This window comes from Talpa occidentalis, unplaced genomic scaffold (genome assembly GCF_014898055.3).
Source record: "Talpa occidentalis isolate TD23 unplaced genomic scaffold, MPIMG_talOcc4v2.1 talOcc4.12, whole genome shotgun sequence".
NCBI classification, from domain to species: domain Eukaryota; kingdom Metazoa; phylum Chordata; class Mammalia; order Eulipotyphla; family Talpidae; genus Talpa; species Talpa occidentalis.
Genome location: NW_023601212.1, coordinates 7,740,111 through 7,759,431, shown reverse-complemented (window position 1 = coordinate 7,759,431; position 19,321 = coordinate 7,740,111). Strand labels below are relative to the sequence as shown.

Here is a 19,321-nt window from a genome sequence, read left to right as displayed (position 1 = left end):
TCTCACCCCCTGCACTTGTGGCCTACACCCCAGCTTGTGTACGCATAAATAAAATAGAGTTATATACAAATTCTATTTTCAAAACGAGATTTTGTGCACACCTATCTACACACGCCCACATATGCTGGGAAGTGAGGGTGACCGCGTCCTGAGTGTTGAAGGCCCGTATGCCGGCTGCCAACCTGCATTTTCCTTGGTATGGTCAACGGAACTTTCTGTGTGAAGGGAAAGGAAGTTTCTGCATATACAGACACAAGATGGCTTTCCTCCTGAGACAAGGGGACTTTTACCTGCGTCTGTGCACAGGGCAAAGCCACCTTCCAGCCCCAGAGCGTGGAGATCAGGTCAGCCGACTCCAGACACTCAGCAATCACGACCTCTGGATGCAGAAGCATTTCTTAGCCCAGAACCCGGACTCTGCCATCCCTCCACCTCTGGCCCTACCAGGTCCACCCCATCTCCCACCTGGACCAGCGCAGTCCTCAGCACCCTGGCTCACCCCCGCTCCCACCCGTCTCCCGTGCAACAGCTGCTCAGGGGCCTTCAGCGCCCTCAGATCCCACTTGCAGCATCCCGCGACCTGGCCCCCCGCGGCGGCCACCAGAGGGCGCCCGTGCGCACCCGAGCCAGGGCCGCCCCCCTCGGCCGGGCGTCCGGGGCTCCTCATCCCTGCACGGAAGACCCACAGCTCGCTTACTCCGACGCCCAAACACCCCTGGCCAAACCACATGCCCCAGGCCGCCCTCGGCGCTTCATTTTTCTCCACTTGATCTTCGCCAAAAGGCCAAGAAGCGATGCTTAATTTTTCTCTACATCTCAGACCTTACTTTCCCCTCCCCAGGCCCCGGCGTCCCTGAGCCTGACACAGACACCGCGGGCCGGCGGGGCTCGGAGCCGCCAGGGGCACGCGGGCCAGCTGGGGCCCGCCTGCTGTGGCTGGGGGATCGGGCCCCAGCTGAGACCCGCATGCCTGGTATGTCCCAGATGGGAACCTGCTCTGGGGTTGGGCTGGGACCTGCAGGTGCGGTGTCTTCACAGAGATGGTGCCCCTCAAGTCCTGCCCACCTGGAGCCTTAGTATTGTGGCCTTATCTGCAGAGGGTCTCTGCACCCGTGTAGATGAGGCAGCACCTGAGGGGTTGGGCCCCAGCCCTAATGAAAGGCGTCCTCAGGACGGCACAGAGCAGAAGGCGCCATGGGAAGCGGCAGCAGAGGGTAGACCCCGAATCCAAGAGCACAGGACAGATGCCTCCACAGCCTCAGGACAGCTTCTGCACACCTTCACCTCAAAATCCCGGTCCCAGTACCCACAGGACACTTTTTTTTTAAGGCACTTTCAGGAACAGCAACCCAAAAAACCAAAGCCCCTGTGATGTCACTGGCCAAGCCAGCTTGCAGCTGCAGGCAGGAGACCCCCAGGCTCCCTTAAGGAAACATCTTAAAAAGCAGATGTGACTTGCGGGGGGCCTCCCTGGTGGCCTAGGGGTTAAGTCTCAGGGCTATCACCACTAAGGCTTGAGTTCCATACCTGGCCAGGGAGCTACCCACGTGGCACAGCAGACCTCTCCTGCCTCGCCCACTGCTCCCCTCAGCAGTGGATTTCAGTGGACCCACCTGTTCTGCTCCCCTCTCTGTCTCTGGTGAGTCCTCTCACACCCCCACCCCCCACCTCTAGCCTACACCCCAGTTCTTCTATGCAAAAAAAAAAAAAAAAAAAAAAAGCAGACGCAACTCCCAAGACCTCCCCGGCCGAGATGGGAGGCTGATCGTTCGATATGGCTTTATTTTCTGATCACCCAACTGCGTCCCATGTCCAGCCTGAGTTTTGAGTGGCCAGCCAGTCCTGAGAGTGGCCCTGGGGAGGCAGCCCCAAGGGCGCACCCGCCCTGACACCTGCCAAACCCTTTCACGGAGCCGGCTGTCCCTGTCCCCAGAGGGAGGCGGCCAGGCACTCAGTAAACAGTCTCTGGGGAGCCAGCAGGGAGCATATAAAGGGAAGAGGGAGACTAGGAAGAGCTGGGGCCCCCACGGCCCCTCCCCAGCAGGGCCCAGGGAGGGCTGCGTGGCAAAGGAGCCAAGAGCGGCAGGACGCAGGCAGCCCAGAGACAGCAGGAGCTGCAGGATGGGGGGCTGCCCTGGCAGTGGAGACAGGCGCCCAGAGCCTGAGTCCTCCCCTCCCCCCCCAAGCACTTAACACTTAATTGATTATATTGCTAATGAATGATACTCTGGGTCTCCCTGAGGTCAACCCCATGCTGCAGGCCCCCCTCTCCCACCCCACTGTCTTCCCTTAACCCCCTCCTAGGCTCCCTCCCCGGAAGAAGGGGCCTCTCTCCTCCTCCAGGGACTTGAGGACACCCAGGTCCCCAGAAGGACAGCCTGAGGCCAAGGCCGAGGGTCTGCGGTTGGGGTCCGGGATGTCACAAGCGGGGGGCTGGCTGGAGAGTGCTGAAGCTCCCGGGCGCAGCAGAAGGGGCAGAGGTGGCGGGAAGCTCATCCGGGTGAGCCACAGAGCTGGGTGGGGGAGGTGAGGAGGCCGCCGGGCACCCATCAGGGCTCAGGGAGACAGGTCCTGAGGTCTCCTGACTGAGGGGCAACCCCAGCCACCCCCAGGCGGGGACTCGAGGTTTCCGAGGGAGAGGCCAGAACCCAGAGGCTGGGTGCCCTCTCAGGAAACACGGAGAACATCCAGGTCACGGGTAGGGGCGCGTCAGCTGGAGCCAGCACAGGGGGTGTGCGCTGCGTGGCTGCTGTGCGTGGCGGCGTCCCAGGCGGGAGTGGCAGCTGCGGCCCTGGCGGAGGGGCCCTCATGCTTCCTCTTTCCTAGCGTGGCTTCCTTGAGAGCTGGCAGTCAGGGCTGGCCCCGGGGCTGGGGGCTCGTCCAGGGCTAGTTTCCAAGTCCATGGCCTGGCCCCAGGGCCACCCCCAAATGCCCCTGCAAGGCAGTTCAAAGGACAAAGTAGAAAGACCCCAAATCCTCGATAGCAACACAGGGAAGCTCTGTAGCTCAGGAGTCCGGCCACCGTGAGCACGAGGGGAGCGGGGGCTGGCGAGGCCCGTCACTGCGTCTTGGCCTTCAGGAGCAGTCTCTGGACTGTTTTGTACAGGAGGTCGAAATGCTGAGGGGCAAAGGGCAAGAGTGAAGCCACGAGGCCCACTTCCAGCCCAGCCAGGTCCACCCTCCACGGAGCCTACTCACCTGGACCGCCGTGTAGGCCATCCCAAGGTAGGCACCAATGCAGACAGCCAGGAGCAGGTCAAAAATGGCTGGCTTGACCCTGGGGAGTGGAGGGGGACAGCGGGGTCAGGGGAGGACATGGGCCTCAGGTGGCCAGTGCACGCCAGCCAGGCTGCCACACGCGACGGGAGCAGCTCACCTGTACGCGTTCATCACCTGCTTCAGCTGGTCGTAGAAGACAAACTCGGGATCCCTGGGGAGACAGGGCTTTCTCAGGGGGCTCACCCTGTCACTTCCCACGGCCCCCAGACACTGGACAACCCTGAGGGCTCGCAGCCCCACACAGAGTGGGAGCACCCACAGGAGGACCGCCCTGTAGCCTGAGTAACACCTTTCCTGTTGTTTTGGGGGTAGAAAATTCACTCTGAGACTGGCAGAACGTGTGCTGTCCAGGAAGCGTGTCTCCAGGGGGAATCAGAGGGCCCAGCTCACAGCCGTGGGCCAGCTCTGTGCTCCGGTTTCTTCTGTCCAGCACGGCCCCCAGGGGCACATGAGTCAGGGAGGCTGCAGGGTACCGAGGGGCACGCGCAAGCTGGCCATGTCCACCCACCACGAGGTACCAGGCACCAGCGTGGCTGCACTGGAGTCCAGGGGCACCAAACAGACAGACCCGACAGGCCCGCAGGAGGGGCCAGCACGGTGCCCAGGCAGGGTGGGTGCAGGACCGCCAGACGACACTCAGGACGCTGCCCTCCCGCGAGCTTCAGATAAACGTCCAAACGCTACGTGGAGCTACCAACACTAACGCGACCCGGTGCTCGTCGGGGCTGGAACCTAACTGGCACCTGCACTTTCTGTGTCACCTCATTTTCACCCAGTACTTTCGCTTGCTCGCTCTGGCGCCCCGGGCAGGGGCGGGGGGTGGAGAGCGAAGAGCCTGCTCCCTGGGCTCCCTGGGGAGCTGGTGCTCTCCGCCTGAGGGGCGCGGCCTCACCGCTTGTCCGCCTTGATGTGGTGCTGCTTCACCTCCTTCAGGTAGCGGCCCAGGTAGTGCTCGAGCGTGCTCAGGAAGGTGCTGTCCTTGCCCACCAGCTGGGCCGCCCGGGGCTGGTTGGTGAGCCAGTCCATCACTGAGTCCAGCTGCTCCTGCTGGATCTGCTGCAGGGGCGCTGAGTGGTCACGGACCCTGGCCGCCCGGGGCCCTGTCCCACCCACCCACCCGCTGACTCCGCACCCTCACCCCTCCCCGCCCCACCCGCCCGTCCCAGCGTTACCATCTGCTCTGTGAAGACAGGCATGTCCGGGGGCGTCCCCTGTGGAGACAGGAGGTGGGCTGAGCCTGGACCCAGGGGGCTGGGGGGGCGGGCCCTGGCAGGCACCACGGGCTCACCTTCTCCGTCAGGTTGTAGATGACCCGGGTCAGGGCCTCTGCGATGAGCCTTGTGTTACGGGTCAGGGTTTTAGAGTCCACTCGAGACCTTAGATTAAAAGAAAAACAGGAACAGTGGGAGTGAACATCCTCTGGTCATCAAGCAACGACAATCAATGTATTTATGAATAACGAGAGTAAGAAGGCAGCCCCACCGGCGGCAGGCACCACTGCACCCCCGGATTGCTATTTCCTTGCCCTAAACTACCCAGCAGCTTTAGTAACACGCTTCCCATCAGTAACCCAGGCGTGCTGGGCACATAGACCCTGCTGAGGCCCCGTGCAAACCCGCGCCCCCAGGCTGTGGCAGAGCCCAGCCCCGGCGCTCCAGGGATCTGGTGGTTCACGGCAATCCTCGGCCTCCTCGGCCTCGAGCCTCCAGTCTGGTCACAGGCCCTCCCCTGTGTCCCCTCCTCCCAGGACACAGCCCCCTGGATTGAGCCCCACCCCGACTCCAGCGTGACCTCATTGTAACTTAACTAACTACATCTGCGAAGAACCTACTTCCAAATAAGGTCATATGCACAAATCGTGAACTTGAAGGTCTGGGGTTAAGACTGGAACGTGTTTTTGAGGGACACAAATCAGGCCACAGGACCTTGGTGGGGTCGCACCGGTATCTGGGTCTCCGGGACACCAGGTAAGAGCGGCCTGGGCACTGGCGGCCCTTCCCTGCTTGGGGGCCAGTCTCTCCAGCACTGAGCCAAAGTTCCCAGGGGACACTGAGCAATGTCTGGGGACACACGTGGTTGTCACAACTGGGGACACTCCTGGCATCAAGAAGGTGGGGCCGAGGGAGACTGCTCCACACCCCAGAGAACCCAGGACAGGTCCCCCATGACCCACCCCAATGCCAGCAGTGCTGCGGGGAGAGAGCAGGGAGTGGTCAAAGGCGGGTGGGCTCGGAGACAGCCAACTTGGACTCCAACGCACTCCCTCCATTTGAAAATGGCGTTTACTCTGAATCACATGCTGATGTGCAAATCAGTGTTCAGGAGAGAGACCCAAATGGCTGGGGACAGCCACACCCTCCTGACTATCATCCAGACCTGCTTTTTTGTTACATCTTCCAGGGGATTCAAACAGGGCCACCGCGGTTCAGCTGTCTCAAGAGATCGGGGGACAAACAGGACGGCCTCCACTTGCAGGCCACAAGCCAGCCTTCCCAGCTGGTATATTCAGGCAGGTCACCCAGGACCCACTGGCTTCGAAGAGCCGCAGATAACCTAGTTCAGTCAGGTGACCACTGGGGTCCCCTAGTCCTGGGGACCTTAGCGAGCCTGTTCTGGCCCCATGGGCCCAGGAAAGAAGACGGTGCCAAGCTTAGGAGGCTTATGGCTCCCAGACCCATAAAGGACAAACTTGGGGGACAGATGTCACTGATCTAAGTGGGTACAAGGTGTGGGGTCTTTTGAGTCCTTTAGGGTGAGGTGAATGAAGGGGGATGGCAAGCTGACTCTCCCAACTGCTGCGTGCCCTCTGCCCTGCAATGTCCTCCTCCTGGCCCTCAGCTCAGTCTCTCTGGTGCCCCAGGGCCTTGCTTGAGTTACTGTCCTCTGTACCTCACCTACCCCCAGTAGGGCTAGGCCCTTGCAGCACTACCTTCTCATCTCCCTAGAGGACACATGCCAGTAGCTGGGCAGCTGTCCAGTTTTGGTCAAGAGTATGCATGGCTCGAGTGTCCTAGACCGGGAGCAGAAGATGCCACCAAAACCCAGGTCCCCCAAAGACAGGCATGTTAGCAGGGAGGCAGATGCGAGATCTGAAGTGGGGAAGTCAGTGTCACAGAGAGGTAAGGTGAGAAAGGGGCTGGGCAAGGAGGGTGGGAGAGGCTCCCCAGCAGATGCAGGAGCTGGGGTGCAGGCAGAGCTCTCCACGGCTGGGGTGTGTCATGCAAGCTGAAGGTGGAAAGTGCCTGCGGAGCAGGGTGGACCGAAGTGTCAGGGTCTGAGATCATGGAAGGGTCCCGGGACCCCAGTGACCCCACCCACTGGACCCAGCAGGCTGTTCCCCTCTCCTGACACTCGTGCTGCCAGGCTCCCGCCGCCCCTGCGTCCCCCACAGAGCAGGTTCCTCTGCTTCGGGCACCCACGTCTACTGCTGGTGCCAGCTCCAGCAGCAGGAACAAGCAGCGTGGGGCTGTTCCCAGGGTCTGGTCGGGGGAGGCCGCCGTGGGAGGAGTGGGGATAAGGAGTCCCATGGCACGTACCGCACATCCATGATGCTGCTGCGCTGGCCGTCCCGGTGGCTCTCCAGGTGGGACAGGGTGAAGGCTGGCAGCCGGCGGATGGCAAAGCGCTCATGCTCCCAGGCCAGCATGTCCTCTGCCAGGTTGATCTTCTTGTGCACCATGGAGAACCGCACCTCCGGGAACTGGTGGGCAGCCACCTGCAAGGGTGGGGCTGTCAGGGGCGCCTGCCCTCAGCTGGGGTCCAGTCTCTGCTCTCAGGAAGACCCCCCACCTCTCCCAGGTCACTCCCCAGTGAGGGGGTCTGCCTGCCTGTTGTCTCCAGTTACCCCCTTCGAGCCCCACGTCTCTGGGCAGCAGCACCAGGTGACCCCCCCACCACCACATCCCCCATCCCCACTACCCTCATTATGAATCCAGTCTCCATGCAGTGGCCCCTCACACCTGCCTTGGCTCCTTCAACAAATGCTCACATGGGGCCTCGAAAGACAGGAAGGTCCCAAATCCCTCTGGAACCTCCAGTGTCTGCAAAACGGGGAGAGCCCCATCTGAAGCTCACTCCCGGTCCCTGGGTTTGCACTGCTACATAAGGAGGGGCTGGCACCTGGCCCGACACCTACGTGACCTCTGAGGTTGGCCTGCCTGTGAAATGGACGCATCCAGCCAAGCTGCTGCATGAAAGGCTCCCTCTCGCCCCAGGGCCACCTACCATCTCCAGCTCCCGCAGGAAGGCGTGCTGCAGCGTCCCCTCTCTGGGAGGTTTAGACACGTGCAGGTGCAGGCTGTCCCCCCGGCCCACTGTGTCCAGGCAGAGGACAAAGGCTACGTTGTCCTGCAGCAGACTCGAATCTGTGAGAGCAGAGAGACAGCTGGTGAGGGGGGCAGAAAGAACAGTGGGCCCCTGGAGCCTCGCCCCGCACCCCTTCTGGCGCCAAGTCTTTTCCCACCCGGGGGCCTCCTACCTGTGTGGTCCAGGTTATCTTCCAACCAGCGCTTGGTTCCCTGGTAATTAAACTTGCCCCCTCCGGAAGCAAAGAACAGGAGATTATACCTGGTAGGGGAGAAGAGGTGGGGGGTGTAGTTTTTAGACAGGCAAATGACCAGGTTTCCAACAAGGTGCTCCCCCCGAAGCACGAAACCCTGACAAGCCCACGGGCGGCAGGATCACCTCTGGATGAGAACCACTTTTCTAGAGGCTTCTCTGAGCTCTCAAAACCAGGAAGGACATGGTGGACCAACTAGGAAACAGACCCAGGAAGATAAAAAGCGAGAACTCAGCACCGCTGCCGCCGACACCAGGCTGAAGTGGGAGCGTCGGGAGGGACTCCTGGAAGCCAAGTGGGCCCAGCACAGCCATCCACAGACTTATCCTCTGGGTCAGAACCACCTCCAGGCCAGGAGGCCTAACGGGGAAGGGGAGGGGCGTGAGCGTGTTCTGTGCCTCGCTGCCCCCGGGGGGCGCTCCTGCCCGGCGGTCACTTACGCGGCATGGGTGCGCTTGTAGGTGTAGAGCCTGGAGAAGAGTCGCGCCAGCTCCAGCAGCACAGAGATGCCGCTCCCGTTGGAGTCCGCGCCATGGGACAGCCACTGCGGGACACACAGACCAGGCTGGCGGCCGCCTTCACTGCCCCCAGCTTGTCTCCAGCCCATGTTCCCAGCGTGCAGAGAGGATTACTCCCCTCCTCTCTGCCCAGAGCGAGGGCGCCCTGGTGTCTGCAGGGAAGAGCCCCAGGCCCTGCAGGGTCCCAACGTAATTCTACCCCTCGCCCGTGGGCAGCTCCCCCTGGGGGCCCAAGCAGGCAGAGGTGCCCACCCCCGTGGCCTCCACCTGGCCTTGGCATCCGCACTGGAACCTTCACACCCGCTCGCTGTGGGGGGGCTGGTACAGAGCCCCTCCAGCTTGCCCCAGGCCCCGTGAAAGCCCCCTTGATTCATCTGGGTCCTAACGGGGTAACAATTTTTCTAAGCGAATAGAATCTTGGCTTCTTAGCAGTGTGGGGCCCTCCCAGAGCCACAGTGCCTACGGCAGCTGGATGGGGGGACGTGGTGCTCAGGGAGAGGAGCCACACACCACGGGCCAAGCATATGTGGTCCCATGTGACTCGCTCCTAACAGGCACACCTGCAAGAAACAGCAGCGGTTCCAATCGACTGTCCAGGGCCTGACCCTTGAGGCCCAGCTGGTCCTGGCAGTCTCAAGGACAGTCCAGACAGGATGGCCAGCAGAACGGCCATTATTCACCCACGGCATGGCCAGGAGTTCATGCCAGGTGGTGGGTGCACCTTGCCATCGGCACCGTTTGGTGTGGCTTTTTCTCTCAAAGCAAAACCTCCCAAGGAAGGAAGCAGGAGCTGGTTACATGCTGGGTGACGCCCCAATCCGGTGAGCCCGGAGTTCTCGTCAACTGGAGATAGCAGAGCAGAAGCCTGCACCGCAGGCCTGAGCCACACCCCTGGGAAGGCTGCCCCTTGGCATCCTCTAGAGCTGGACTTTGGGGGCTCCTGCTACCTCAATGCCAGGGTTCTCTGGCCCTAAACTGTACAGAATGTGGTTTCCACCCTGCAGGTGCTCGCCCCCCGGTTACTGGGCCTCTACAAGTTTCCTGGGGACCATACCTCACTTGACATCTTGTTTGAGAGAATTAAGTGTCCTGTGTGATCCCAAAGGAGGACTCTGGAAGTTTCCACTTGGCCTCCCTGGATCCCCTGCTCCCATGCAACTTTTCCCTTTGATCCTTTGCTGTCCTTTCTCAAACCACAGCCATAAAGATGATCATCTGCTGGGTCCGGGGGTCCCCCCCAGTGAATTCCTGCACTTAGGAATGGCCTCGGGGACCCTGACACCCTCGTCTCCATTCTTGGCTGGGTCACCTACTTGGTGTGGGACTCTGGCTAGGAGACCCCACCCCTGCCTAGGTGTTTGTTTCAGCATCACAATGCCACCACCCCCAGGTCCTCTTGGGGACTAGACAAGTGTTGCAGCTACTCCTGCTTCCGCCTCTAGACAGGGTGGGAGCACCCACCTCTCTCCTCTGAGGGGCACCTGCATACATACCGGGGCCACGCCGAAGGCATCATAGTGGGCCACAATGACGATGGTGGGAAGGTCTTCTCCGCCCAGCCCTGTCAGCCGCCCCTGCAGAGAGACCATCTGTGAAGGGCCTAGCTGACCGCAGTCTGACAGAAGAGGTAGCCCGGGTCACCCCAAACCTGGTGGGGGGTGGAGGCATATTTTTGGCCTGGCCATGTGCCAATAAACTTTTTTAACGCAAACAGGCTGCAGGCTGCAGCTTGCCACCCCTGGCCTAGCTACCAGAATCTGCTGGCTATTCTTGCTATGTGCTTCTCCACCTGAGGCCAAGCCCACCTACAGCGGTGCGTTCCAAGCCACGTCCTCAATGGCAGGAGAGCCCTGTTCACAGGAAGGAAGGGCGCGGTACGGACCAGGTGCCAGAAAAACCCACGGAGCCCCACGCTGGGGGGTCTCGCTGTATGCAGATGAGCCCTCACTAAAACCGGGTAACCAGGAATGACTTTCTGTTCTGTCAACAGATGCTCCACACCTCCTACACGGGGCACTGCCCACAGGTGTGTGGCAACCCTGGGCTGTGGAGGGATCAGACAAGCTTCCTGCACGTGGCCAAGGGCACTGCTTTTCTGAGTCTCCCGACCAGATGGCAGGCTCTGCAAGGGCGCGAGCCACACCGCATGGGAGGACGCCGTGCGGCGCAGCTGCCCGGGGATGCAGGGCTGGCAGAGAGCTCGGGTGCACTGCCGGCCGGTGGGCCCCATCCTTTCCCAGAGAGAAGGACCAACCCCAATCCTGGCTGTGCAGGCTGGCAGAGGTCGGAAGGATTGGGAGGGAGACCAGGTGCCCTGAGAGTAGTGGGAGCCTACAGTGCAGATGTTTCCAGAAACAAAGGCCAGGCAGGCAGGCTGGTAGGTCAGAACTGACCCCCAAAAGGTGAGAAGGGCCCATAAGATCCAGCTGTCTGTGCTACCCCCTGGCAAGCCAGGCCAACTGCAGCTCAACCCACCTCTGGGAGCTGGACAGCAAGGACTCTGGCCAGTGCAGCTTCCCATGCCCAGACCACCGCGATCCTCCGCGCACTTTTAAGACACGCTCATCTTATCACCGTCCTAATGGCTGAGACACTGCGATGGCAGCTCCCAAGTAGGGGTCCTGAGTAGGGTCACAGCCCCCCGCCTGTCCTCCCCTGCCGCCTCCATCCTGGTGCAGCGAAACAGCCATTCCACCCAGAGCCCTGCCCCACATCAGCGTCCCTTGCTTGACCACAGGCCGCTCAGCCTGGATGTCCCTGCGGGCCTCCAAAGGCACGGGGCAGGGCCATTTGGTGATGGCAGAGCCCACCCCTGACTGGAAGGTTCTGAAAGGGGACTTGACCTGCTTTCCCCATCAGATTCCCTTGCACAGGGAACTGGTGGTGAGAACAGTCTGCTCCCCAAGAGTGGCTGGCACTGGTTGGCGCTGGCTGGGTGGGTACAGCCCCAGGCCTCACTCACCTCCACGCTGGCAATGAGCCAGTCACTCACGGCCTTGCTCTGCACCCCGCTGGTCACCATCTGGAAGCCATTGGCAGTGGCGGTGTGGAGCAGCACTGAGGACAGAGGCGGGGGAGCAGGGGGTCAATCCTGGTATCAAGATTGCCCCTTGGGGGCAAAACCATATCCTCATCACCCCAAAATCCAAGATTCTAGGGGCTCAACCTGAGCAAAGGTGTGGACAGATATGACCACATGACACAAGGGGATGACTCAACCAGGATGGAATCTACTGCAAAGGCCCAAGAGCTGGGGACCAGCTCTCTGGCCCAGGCAGGCCGGCAGGGAGCGCACAGAACCATCCCACACTCATGCCCGCCGCCCCGGCCTCCAAGGACCAAGTCGGGCGTGGACAATGAGGAGTGTGCACGAGGTGGCCCCCCTGGCAGGGCCTGTGACCCCACGAGCTGCAAACCAGCCAACACCTAGAAACAGGAGCTTCTCAGCAAATGGTCCGCCACCCTCCAGCCCAGCCCCTAAAGTCATGAAAACCCAATTTCATAATCTGCCGGCTGTGGAGACATGACCCGGATCCTTCTCTGTCCACCCTAGATGCCACATTGTCATTCTGGGCTGGGGCTTCCCTAAAGCTCTGGGGAGCTCACATTCTCCAGAGGCTAATTCTGCTTTTGACACATTGAAAAAAACCTGTAACGGTCAAGCAAGAGGCCATCCCTGTGGGTGCCCGGGAAGGCCCCTCAGGACCTCTGCAACATTGCCCCAACTGCCCAGCCTCACTGCAGTGCAAGGCGCAGCGGGAGCCGTGCATACTCTGACGCAGGTCCCCAGAAATGAGAGCCCTAGAGAAGTCCCCACGTGCTGCCCCACTGTACCCCACGCACACCTTCAGCAGCGGAGGCAGAGCCCTGGGAGGCCGAAGCGGCCTGCGTCTGCTCGTAGATGGAGAGCAGGGCCTCGTCCTCCACGGCAAAGTACACAGGAACAATGGTCTCCATGGCCAGCATCTCCGGCTCGATCTCCATGAATTGCTGTGGACCAGACACAAGTTCTGGCGGCTTCTGGTGTACGAGTTGGTGGAAGGGGGCAGGAAGGGACAGGGGAGCCCAACAGCTGTCCCCGGAGGGACACCTCAAGTTATGCAGGACACGAGGGCCGGCGCGGGGGAGGTCAGCTAACCAGGCGAGGTTCTGAGGGGAGGGCAAGGGAGGGGGCAGGGGCAGGAGGAGGAGAGCAGGGCTGGGGAGGAAGCAGCCGGGAGGACCAGCGCTGGAGCCGGCCAGGTCTGGGCTCAGATCTGGAGCCACCGTGGGCTAACCCTGTCCCTATCAGCCGTCACCTCCTGAGGTGCCAGTAGGTGATGGAAGCCGGTTCCCGGGCTGATGGCAGGAACCACACAGACAGCGGGGTGTGGACCACCTGGCTCTGAGCTAGTCTTTGGGGAGTGTAGGTTCCCAACACCCCACAACCCTTCTCATCTGCAGCAGCATCTTCACTGACAGCACCCTTGAGGGATGCTATCGGACCCCATTAATTCAAAGCAGGTCCCATCCCCTCTGTCCCTGGACATCAGAGTAGGGCTGGTCTCTGTGGGGACCCATCCTGGCACTGTGGGGTGCTGAACGACATCCCTGGCCACACACCTTCAGTGTGACAAACACAGATGTCCTCAGACACCGCCCTGTAGCCTCTGGGGGATTGGTGATGCCGGGGCAGCAATGACGGAGGCGAAAAGGCATCACCCCGTCTCTGGAAGGTCAGGTGAAGTGCACAGGGGCAGTGAAGCGACGTGTCCAAGGTCACAGAGTCAACTCCAAACCCGGGACTTTTTCCCAAGGAAGCCTGTGAACTGCGCCCAGGCAGGTCGGGGCAGGGACTCACCCGGATGACATCCTGGGGCACAGCAGCCATGGCCCGTGGCAGGATGATGACCACGGCACCCGCCGACTGCCGCAGGGCCCTCTGGTACCGCTCATATGAGAAGTCCAGCAGCCTCATGAGCACACAGCGGCGGCTCAGCACGTCTGCATCCACGGTGCGGGCCTCTGTATTGAGCACTGCGTTCCGCGTACCTGCGAGACGGGGCATCCTCAGTGGGGCGGGCTGACTAGGGAACTTTCCCCTGGGCCCCACCAGCCCGCAGCCCACAAGTCCAGTCACTGGACACAGGCATCGTGAGCGAGGCAAGGCCACGTCCAGCATGTCCCTGGCCACCAGGAAGTCGCAGGACCCTTTGAGACAGGGAATGAAAGCCAAGACCCTGCAGGGCAGATCCACTCCCGTCCACCTGCCTACAAGCAGGGTCAGATCCACTCCCCTCCACCTGCCTACAAGCAGGGTCAGCGAACATTTTCCCCAAGGGACCAGTAAGGAGCTATTTTTGGCTTAGCAGGCCACACTGCTGGTGTCTAAAAGCAAAGGGCGTGACCATGTGCCAATAAAACTTTATTTACAAGAATAAGGGAGGGCTTGACTCGGCCTTGAAGCTCACTGTAGGACCCAAGGCTAGAACTCCTGAGCAAGAAAGCAGAAGAGAGCCCTCGAGCACGTCCACTTAGTTTCTCTTAAAGACCCTTAGAAATACAGGCTTTCTAGAAACCCAGGTACTGGGTGGCACAGGGCTGAGCCTGCTTGTTTCTGCAGCAGTCATAGCTCCAGACACTTTCAAGGGGCTTCTGGTTTCTGTCTAGGGATGATTTTCCTGGGGCGCCATTCCTGGCCATGGCAAAACCCGGTCAACTTAGAGAGCAGGTCAGAGTCCCTGCCCTGGCACACTGGGCCACATGTGCCACCACCTGTCACTTCGCCCAGGCACAGCCATCCGCCAGGAAGTGTCCTGGTCCCTACGCATCCAGCCCCCTTGAGTCCCGGTGCAGTGCCAGCCTCGCAGCAGAGGAGGGCACACAGCAACTCCTAACTACACTGAGGATGCCCGGGGCAGGGACCTGAGTGATTGCTCAGAAACCCACATCCGTCGGAGCACCAGCATGTCCCCTCAGAGAGCACCAGACAAGCCAGCTTTCTCCGCTTCTGGTAAGCTGCTGTCAGATGGGGGGCTGTGAGGAGCACCATGAGGGGCTGAGCACCCCTGGCTCCCACCCACTCGATGCCAGGAGCTCGCACAACTGTGACAGCCACAGAAGCCTCCTGGGACATCGCCCAGCCGACCCTTACACACACGCACACGGAGGCACGGTCTGAAACCCACTAAGGGTGCCCAAACAACCGGGCAGCTCCAGCCCCTCCTGGAGGGCACACCGCTGGGGAGGAGCCCAGTTCCTCACTCCCAGCACCTCTGCTGGCCTGGGTTCAGGCCCCGGAGTGCAGCTCTGGTCTCCACCTTCTGAGAAAGGAGGGGGTTCAGGTCTAAGGAGCATCCTGAGGGCTGCTGAGGGGTGGCGGGGCACAGGGGCACAGTCCTGGGCAGGACACACCCGGCCAACCATCTGGGGGCCTTTTCTCTGCTTCGGCAGGGCAGTGGTGGGGACCTGGGCGGGCCTGGCAGGGGGAGGGCAGCAAAGACCTTCAAGATGACCTTGAAGCTCTCACACCACCAGCTGGTCACGTGTCCCTTGCTCTCTATCTTCAGGGGCTCCTAGAATGTCTGCCTGGCTCTGGGGGAGCAGGCGCTGCCTGTGGAGCCGACTGCACGCATCTTCTCCCTGGCCTGGTGCTCCTGCAGACCTCACTTTCACGGGAAGGGAAGTGAAATTGGAGGACGGACAGAAGAAGTGGGGCAGGGGGGAACACCAGCCCGCTGCACCCCAGAACTCTGAATGCCCCAGGGGCTGAGACCGCCTTTGCTGACAAGCTGAAGCCAGCACGCTGACCCCTCACCTCAGCCCTGCAGTGCACACGCAAGGTGGGCATGACAGAGGCTGGAGACGGCCGCTGGACCCCTAGACAGAAGTCGCTGGACAGGGCCGTTCCTGGTCAGGACAGGCAAACTGCTCGGAGGACCAAAGGGAACCCTCCAGCCTCGCTGGCCACACTGGCTCTATCACATCTAGTCAGTCCTGCAGCTGCCACCAGGCCCCTGCGCAGAGGCGGGCGGGGTGTGTGCAGGGAGCGCGCCATTCACCCCGGGCAGCAGCCAGTCCTGGGCGGAGAGGTCTGGCCTGGGGGCGGGGGCCGGGCGTCCTGAGCACGCTGAGGTCCCCCTTCTAGGGCTGTCCAGCGAGGCCCGCGGCACGGGCACACAGCAAGTGCCCCGTTCAAAGTGAACACACAGGAGAAGGTGTGACCAGGAGGCCCAGCGTGCACCTGGCAGGAGGGACGAGGGGGCAGCCTGTACCTGCGGCTCCCTCGCCGCTGCTCACACCCCAGCACAAAGAGCACCTGCCTCCCTGCCCACGGCCCGACCCATTTCTCACCGGTTTCTCAACACAGGCGAACAGGAAGTTGGGAAAGGGGAGACCCAGAGCAAGGGTTGCGCCAGAGGCGGGGAGCCCGGGCAGCCCGAGTCACCAAGGAGACTGATTAGCAGCGACCTCGCCGGCCAGCTGAAGGGCAGCGCCAGCAGGAGAGATCAGGGCCCCCTCCCCTCAAAGCTTTGTTCCGAAGCTGGGGACAAGCATGGCCTCAGACCCACAGCGCGCCCCTGCAACCACCTGAACCACCAACCCCTCCCAGCGCCTCCCATGGCAGCGGCGAGTGCGCCACATTCCTTACTGACAGGGACAGCGACTGGTGGGGCTGGCGTGGCAGGGGCCCCCGCCAAGCTCTGCCAGGATCGCCAGGTCTCGGACTCCCTGTGCTGTGGACAAGGGGCCTCTCCCCCACCCCCGCATCCCCAATATCTGGGCTTCTCAGTGGGAGCAACAAAGACCGGGGCCCAGGAAGGAAAGTGTGTGGAGGAAGACACCGAGTTAGGAAGGCCTCGGGAAAGACTCCCGGCGCGTGGGGCTCGGAGCGGGAGGCCAGGGAGCAGAGGAGGCTGAACTAAAAGTGAAAGAAGAGGACGCCGGGGAGGAGGGAGATCAGAGAGGGCGAGGTGAAGAGGAGGCTCTTAGCAAGGCGCTGGCTGGGAGGGAGCCTGCGCGGGCATGACAGGGAAGCAGCAGCGAGCCAGAAGCCAGAGAAACAGGTCATCCCCCATTCCAAGATCTGGGCCTTTTATGTTCGGACTCCTCTGGGAAACCAATAAAAGCTCTAGAAAGATCTAGATCAGGATGGCAGTCACCAGTTTCAGGTGGCAATTTGAGTTTATTACAATTAAATGACACAAAGTCCAGTTCCTCCATTTTAGATGCAATATTCCAAGTGCCACCCGGCACCTATGACTGGCAGAGGAGGCCCAGAACCAGGCCACTACCACAGCAAGTTCTGGCGACAGAGCTCTGGCGAACACCATCCCCTGGGGGAGTGCCTCATGAGGCATAAAATGTGCCCTTGACATGGGGTGCTCCTGCTCTTCCACTGCCACGCCTGTGGTTTAGAGCCATTCCTCTGAGCCCAGTGTCCTCTGGAGCATGGCTAATATCAGGGTGTTCTGGGTACTGTGGGGTGTGAAACACCCCTGGTCACACCCATTCTGGGTTTCTGCGCTGAATGGAAACAACATAACTTGGGGCAGGGAAGGGGAGCATTCTCAGAGAAGAAATGAGCAAAGGGGTTCCTTTATAGGGGGCTTGGCTTTGACTTCCAGAGACCTAACATAGCAGGTTTAAAGATAAACCAGAAACTAGAATGTTCTGGAAACCAGATACAGCTACAGTCAGGAGAAACTAAGGGAATTTAGAACAATGGGCACGGGAGCCAGGATTTTGACAGGCAGGAAGCAAGGAGGCACACGGGATACTGGCCCAGTGAACCTGGGGGTGCTAGCTGGGATGGAAATCCAGGGAGGAAAATGAGGTGGCTCATAGACAACCCAGAAACCCTGGGGAGTGGGGGCACGTGGAGACACAGCAAGCTGAGGGAGAGGTGGAAGAGTGACAGGTTAGGACCCTCCACGGGCCAAGGGTAAGGAAACTGAACTGGGGCAGAGAGAGACAGATCTAGCTCATGAGCTGGGACCAGAGAGAGTGGAAGGCAAGCGGAGAACAGGCTTTAAAGTGGGGCCTGAACTGGATTTTTCATCAGCGCCCGAGAGCCCCGATGGGGGGGCAGAATGCGGGCACAGCAGAGTACCACAGAAGCGGAGGCTGGCGGAACACCCTGTGGAGCTCGCCTAGCAGAAACCGGCTGGAAGGCTCACCTCCAAACGAAGTAGACCAAAGGTTGGCGCTCAGGGCACTGGGGCATGACCTGGGCGGCGGCCGGGAAAGGGAGCATGGGGCACAGGAATGTGGCCCGGCTAGGAATCCGAGAGCGAGGGCACCCAGGGGCTTAGGAGCAAGGGGGAGCTTGCCTGAGGGTGGGAGCTACGGATAACGGAGCAAGCACCCCCTGCCCTTGCCAGGGCCAGGTGCCAGGGGCTGGGAGGGCCAGCGAGGTAGGGCCGCGGGACACCGCGCGGGGGGCAGGGGGCTGAGCGAGCTGGCGCGTTCAGCGGGCGTTTAAGCGGCGGTCCATGGGCTGGACTCCAGCTAGACACACTGGAGTGGCGGAACCTGGAGCCCGGGAAGCAGAGACAGGCTCGGGGGGTGCCATCCTCGCCAGGTAGGCCAGGGCGCGGCCGGGGCTGGGGGCAGCCCCAGGGAGGAGGCTGGTAGTAGGGAAGCCGGGCTCGGGGGAGCCCGGAGGAAGGCGGCTGGGCTGGGAGAGGCCGGGGTCGGGGGGTGGCCGGGAGCCGGGGTGCACGCACCGTAGGGCTGTCCCTGCAGGTCGTACTGCTGCATGCGGTACACGGTGAATTCGTGCGCCGCGTCGGCGGCGGGCAGCGGCGGCGCGACGAGCAGCAGCACAGCGGGCAGGAAGACGATGAAACCGAGCGGCAGACACGACGCCTTCAGCATGTTCTCCAGCACCTCGCCCGCTTCCTCCAGCATCCTGGCCGGCGGAGAGGCCGCGCGGAGCGGCAGCAGGGACCGGACAGCGGCGGCGGCGCTCCCGCAGACTCACCTCGGCATGGGTAGGCGCCGGGGTCCTGCGGGCGCCGCGCCGGGCAGCCTACGCCCTCCCCGGGGTCTTGCAGGCACCGGCGCAGACCGCCCGTCCGCCGCACTGCCCGCCGGGAGTTGTAGTTCCCCCGGAATTCGCGGAACTACCTGGGAGTCGTAGGCCCCGTCAGTTACTCTCTGATACAAGCTGTGCTAGACTAAAACTGCTGACGTTTCTCTTAAGCTCAAGTCAAAAAAATAAAGTCTTTTATAAAACCCTATTTACAATGGAACTTTACCCCTATGTTTGCTGGTGGGAAGTGGGATAGCTTGAGGCGGGACATGACGCGACCTTACCACCCGGAAGGAGGTTGGAAATGAGGAAAAGGAGGGCCCAACCCGGCGCGCTGGTGCTTCTGGGAATTGTAGTCCCGTGGAACTAGCAGAAGGGATCGTGGGAATCGCAGTCTTTCTGGCGTAAGTCTGAGAAAATCACCTAACAGTCCTAGTGAATGTTAATATTAAATTCCACGAGGGCATAGATTTTTGCCTCTTTTGTGCATTGATGTAACCCCAGAACTTAACTCAAGGCCTTGCGCACAGTGGATTGTCTGTAGGGTCTTTTGGTGGATGAATGAATGAATGAATGAATGAAAGAAAACTGAAGAAATCATGACAGTAGGTTCTTAAAGTGACGGATCCCAATAGATCACGGGACTTGCAGTCTGGCGCCTGGCATCAGTGCAGCAGTGGCATCAGTGCAGCAGTTGGTGATATATATATATATATATATATATATACACACACACACACACACACACTTATGCTTACTCATATCTGGGGCATAGTTATAATAAAAGTTGTTTGTTCATCAAAAATTCAAATTTAAGTGGGTGTCCCAAATTTGTATCCTCTAATCTGGCAGCTCTAAGAGCCCACTGTCTCAGGACCAGGACTCTTACGGAGCATCAGAAACTCACACCCCCTCCTACAAATGGGAAGGCAAGACCAGAGGGTGCAGAAC

The 19,321-nt window shown here is 60.8% G+C and overlaps 1 protein-coding gene and 1 long non-coding RNA gene across 3 annotated transcripts; one reads left to right on the top strand and one right to left on the bottom strand.

Annotated features, from left to right (window-relative positions):
- Positions 1–1,681: 1,681 nt before the first annotated feature.
- NCLN (nicalin) lies at positions 1,682–18,346 on the bottom strand. 2 transcript variants are annotated; one of them, XM_037505037.2, is made up of 15 exons: positions 18,063–18,346; positions 13,196–13,386; positions 12,201–12,345; positions 11,318–11,412; positions 9,849–9,929; positions 8,278–8,381; positions 7,757–7,845; positions 7,504–7,643; positions 6,816–6,994; positions 4,568–4,655; positions 4,452–4,490; positions 4,172–4,332; positions 3,377–3,430; positions 3,199–3,277; positions 1,682–3,118 (listed from the first exon to the last, which is right to left on the bottom strand). In XM_037505037.2, exons 1-15 carry the CDS (start codon positions 18,244–18,246, stop codon positions 3,059–3,061), a joined length of 1,689 nt encoding a protein of 562 aa, XP_037360934.1. In that variant the 5' UTR covers positions 18,247–18,346; the 3' UTR covers positions 1,682–3,058. The 2 variants fall into 2 exon arrangements, with proteins under 2 accessions (XP_037360934.1, XP_037360933.1); XM_037505036.2 differs by having other exon boundaries at positions 1,703–3,118; positions 4,172–4,335.
- LOC119240555 (uncharacterized) lies at positions 14,229–17,902 on the top strand. Its single transcript, XR_005124146.2, has 4 exons — positions 14,229–14,347; positions 14,904–15,176; positions 17,399–17,535; positions 17,845–17,902. It is a non-coding gene; the product is annotated as an uncharacterized LOC119240555 (long non-coding RNA).
- Positions 18,347–19,321: the final 975 nt, after the last annotated feature.

Excerpts from the sequence above, each read along its gene's own strand:
- NCLN (XM_037505036.2), bottom strand. The coding sequence starts at position 18,246 with ATGCTGGAGGAAGCGGGCGAGGTGCTGGAGAACATGCTGAAGGCGTCG. Across the intron at positions 9,930-11,317 it reads GGCTCATTGCCAGCGTGGAG|GGGCGGCTGACAGGGCTGGG; the intron begins GTGAGTGAGGCC and ends GTCTCTCTGCAG. Across the intron at positions 6,995-7,503 it reads TCCTGCGGGAGCTGGAGATG|GTGGCTGCCCACCAGTTCCC; the intron begins GTAGGTGGCCCT and ends CCACCCTTGCAG.